This window comes from Nicotiana tabacum, chromosome 19 (genome assembly GCF_000715075.1).
Source record: "Nicotiana tabacum cultivar K326 chromosome 19, ASM71507v2, whole genome shotgun sequence".
Taxonomy (NCBI): Eukaryota; Viridiplantae; Streptophyta; class Magnoliopsida; order Solanales; family Solanaceae; genus Nicotiana; species Nicotiana tabacum.
Genome location: NC_134098.1, coordinates 83,407,091 through 83,411,378, shown reverse-complemented (window position 1 = coordinate 83,411,378; position 4,288 = coordinate 83,407,091). Strand labels below are relative to the sequence as shown.

General features: G+C 36.5%; 1 protein-coding gene across 1 annotated transcript; it reads left to right on the top strand.

Annotated features, from left to right (window-relative positions):
• The first annotated feature begins 782 nt into the window (after nucleotides 1-782).
• On the top strand, nucleotides 783-1,700 carry LOC142173570 (uncharacterized). The gene is made up of 2 exons (XM_075239188.1): nucleotides 783-1,016; nucleotides 1,290-1,700. Exons 1-2 carry the CDS (start codon nucleotides 783-785, stop codon nucleotides 1,698-1,700), a joined length of 645 nt encoding a protein of 214 aa, XP_075095289.1.
• The last annotated feature ends 2,588 nt before the right edge of the window (nucleotides 1,701-4,288 follow it).

Genomic DNA, 4,288 nt, shown 5'->3' with positions numbered 1-4,288 from the left:
TGGAACTTGCCGCGGTGGTATTTGCTTTGAAAATTTGGCGGCATTATTTGTACGGTGTGCACTGTGAAGTATATACCGACCATAAAAGCTTGCAATATATATTCAAGCAGAGGGAATTAAACCTGAGGCAAAGGAGATGGTTAGAACTATTGAAGGATTATGATTTAAGCATTCATTATCATCCGGGGAAGGCGAATGTGGTAGACAATGCACTAAGCCGAAAGTCAAGAGGTACTTTGGCACATTTACCGATAGATAAAGACATTGCCACTTGTGCCATAGCATGTTCCTCTCTTATTAAGCATGTCATGGCTAATCAATTTGAAGATCCAAATTTGATAAATATTCGAAATGGTGTACAATCTAAAGATATCCTTGCATTTTCTCTTGATGAGGATGAGGTGTTGAAGATGAACAGTCGTTTGTGCGTGCCAGATGTTGATGGAATTCGTAATGAAATTATGGCTGAGGCACACAACTCGAGATATTCTATACATCCAGGGTCCACAAAAATGTACAAGGACTTGAGGGAGATCTATTGGTAGAATCAAATGAAGGAAAATGTTTCAGACTTTGTGGCTAGATGTTTAAATTGTCTGCAAGTAAAAGCTGAGCATCAACGACCTGGTGGGTTGGCTCAGAATATTGAGATTCCACTTTGAAAGTGGAAAATAATTAATATGAACTTTGTTGTGGGTTTGCCTCGCACTCGCTTAAAGCATGACTCTATTTGGGTGATTGTCGACCGACTTACAAAGTCAGCGCATTTCTTACCGGTAAAGATGACTGACACAGCACCACAGTATGCTAAGTTGTATTTGAAAGAAATTGTTAGACTTCACGGTATTCTAGTTTTCGTTATATCTGATAGAGGGCCCCAGTTTATTGCTCATTTTTTGCAGTCCTTTCAAGAAGGATTGGGTACAAGTGTCAATTTGAGTACCGCTTTTCATCCACAAACTGACGGCCAGGATGAGATGACTATTCAGATGCTTGAGGATATGTTGCGGGCTTGTGTCCTTGATTTTGGTGGAAATTGGGATCAACACTTACCTCTGATTGAATTTGCCTACAATAATAGCTATCAAGCTAGTATCCAAATGGCTCCATGTGAGGCTTTGTACGGACGACATTGTAGATCACCTATTGGATGGTTTGAGCCGACTGAGGTATGACTACTTGGTCCCGATCTTGTACATGATGCCTTAGAGAAGGTGACTTTGATTCAACAACGGCTTAAGACCGTTCAGAGTTGGCAAAAAAGTTATACAAATGTACATTGATGTAAGTTGGAGTTTAAAGAGGGTGATCAAGTGTTCTTAAAGGTAACGCCAATGAAGGGCGTTATGAGATTTGGGAAGAAGGGCAAGCTAAGTCCTAGATTCATTGGTCCATATCGAATCTTGAAAAGGATTGGTGAAGTAGCCTATAAGCTGGAGTTACCTGCATCAATGACTTTGGTTCATCCTGTTTTTCATGTATCGATTCTACAGGGGTATGTGCCCGACCCTGCTCACATCATCTCACCGGAGGTAGTAGAAATAAATGACGGTTTAACTTATGACGAAGAACCGGTTGAGATTCTTGATAGGCAAGTCCATAGGTTGAGGACTAAGGACATAGCTTCAGTCAAAATGTTATGGCATAATCATGATGTCGAGGAGGCTACTTGGGAGGTCGAGGAAGATATGAAAATCTGATATCCCCACTTATTCGCGACTTCAGGTATGGCTATTTTTATTTTGAAATTTTGAGTTTAGAGTTTATCATAATTTACTTCCATGGGATATGTGATTGATTGGTTCATCTATTCTACATGGTTGTTAGACTTGTCTTATGGTAATAAATATTATTGTTGTGATACTGATAATGGCTATAGTGGTGTTTTGAGGTATATGAGGTTGTGGATATATTTATGGAGGTAGTTGTAATGAGTAGAGGCATGTGGGGACTTTCATATTACATTCTCGTAGTTCACTGGCAGGTTGAAAATTTTGGATAGACCTATAAACAAAGGAAACTCTATCAAAATTCTTGGAAATTTAGAGAGTTAGTAAATATTTTAAATCCTTAAAAGTTAAGGAGTTAGGAAAGACATGGATTACACTTTTGTACTTTAATACGACCAAAGATTTACATTCGAGGACGAATGTTTCTAAGTGGGGGAGAATGTAAAGCCCCGTGAATTTTCATAATTAATTCGAATTAATTTATTAAATATGAGATACATGGTTATTTGAGTGGGACAAAGTTATTGGAATGCTTAGGGATAATTCCAATAGTTAATCATTGAATTAGTGGAGGTTACAAGGTCAATAAATATATTCAGAGCATATCCAGTTTCTATGTTAGAAGGGCCGAAATTATGAGAACTCAATGGTATGTAGCTAACTTTGAAGAATTGGAATTTAATTAGAAAACAAAGATTTTAAAATCCTAGCCTTTGCCGGCAACGAAAAAGAGATTTAGAAAAGTAAGGGATTTAGAAAAGTAGAAAGGTTGTTGGCTAACAAAGGGACAAAGGAATTAATTATTAAAGACAAAAGCAACTTGTAAAGTTGGGGAATGGAATAAACAAAGTTGAAGACCAAAATATTATTTCAGTGATGGACGCTGCACTTGATGCGTCGCATCTCCATCATGTCCGAAATAAGTTGGAACCTAGTGTGAGGAAGTGAACTTGTCCCATAGCGCCAAAGTTGGCATCCGCTCAGGTTGAAGGAGCTGGGATGCATGCGACGCGTCCCATGCAACATCCGAATTCTAAAGCCTTTTAAAGGCAATTACGGGAGTAGATTGGTCTTTTATTTTGGGGCTTTGTCTTTGAAGACTTAGAGAGAGAAGAGATATCTCTACCATTAATATGCCTTTAAGTTAAGAGTTTAATTCTTTCTTGGTAGATTTAGTTTATTAATTACATCTCTTAACTCTTCAACTACATGGAAATTATAGATTTTTGAAGAAAATCTCAAGAACACTTCAAGAACTCAAATCTTGAAAATTTTAGGGTTTAACAAAGAGGTAATCCCTTCAATCCAAACTTGGGTATTATACTCCATGGACATAATAGAGTATATTTATGAAATTAGATTTGTATTTAAACATCTATTCATAAAATCCCTAGAAGGTAGTCTTGAAATTGAAGAGTTGGTTGGTAGGGATGATGAATTGTGTTGGGTCTTGTTTGAATGATGTTATTTTGAATTTTTAGTGGAACGACTTAGATCCCATAACAAGTGTAACGAATGAGTTGGAGTTAAAATTCAAGGATTTGACCTTCAAATGATGAAATGAGGATTTTTGATAAACTTATGAAATTTGGACTTAAGTGTTAAACACTTAGTTGGCTCGGCTTGTAATGTTGTAATGCGTTATTAAATTATGTGAGTCTGTATATGTAGATTGTGACTCATCGGCATTATTGGATTATTTGGGGTTAGGTTGGAATCAATTTGAGGTACGTTGAAACTTATTACTCTCAGAGCTTATCTCCAAACTCATATCGAAATACGATTTAATTGAGTATCTAAATGTGAGTCCTAGCTTGTGGGGACGAGCGAGCTGGGATTGTACCATTTCTTGCATCATAAAAGATTTAAGTGCTATGAATATTATTTTCTTGAAATGTTATTCAAATATTTAAAACTAAAATAAGGAATAACACTTGCAGTATTTTTGAAATGGAAATACGTGAGTTTTGAAATATCTTGGATTTAACTATTCTCAATTAGTTGATTTGGCTATGAACATTGTCATTGATAAATGTAAAGGTTTTGGGAGTTACTTAAGTTCACCGAGATTGACCTTGGATACTTTTCCTCATTAGATCATGAAACTACACGTGCCGGTGTAGGCGTAGAACCTACCTTACAATTGGGAACTATGACAGAGTATTTCCCATTAGGGGGTACTATTGTGCTACTTTATTAACACGACTGAGTCATTTCGTGTGGCACAACGATGAGACGACCTGAGCAAGTAGGATATATGATACTTGCCGCTAGGTACATAACCTAGTTGACCTTTTTTTTTGTCGGTGATGGTATAGTGCTCCCCGCAAATGAAAAATGTAACATGATTTGCAAAGATTAATGCTAAATATAGACTTCGAAATATGTTTTACCATACTATTTTATTTTATTTTCTAAATTGTTAATTTATATGAAGGCTTCTTTCTATATAAATTTTTATCACATATCTTATATCTTCTTAATTCTTGTCCTATTTTCTCTTGGGGAACGGTTCATGATTCGTACTATGCATGTGGAGTTTATGCCTTTTTGGCCAT

Excerpts from the sequence above, each read along its gene's own strand:
- LOC142173570 (XM_075239188.1), top strand. The coding sequence starts at position 783 with ATGACTGACACAGCACCACAGTATGCTAAGTTGTATTTGAAAGAAATT. Across the intron at positions 1,017-1,289 it reads AGGATATGTTGCGGGCTTGT|TTGGAGTTTAAAGAGGGTGA; the intron begins GTCCTTGATTTT and ends CATTGATGTAAG.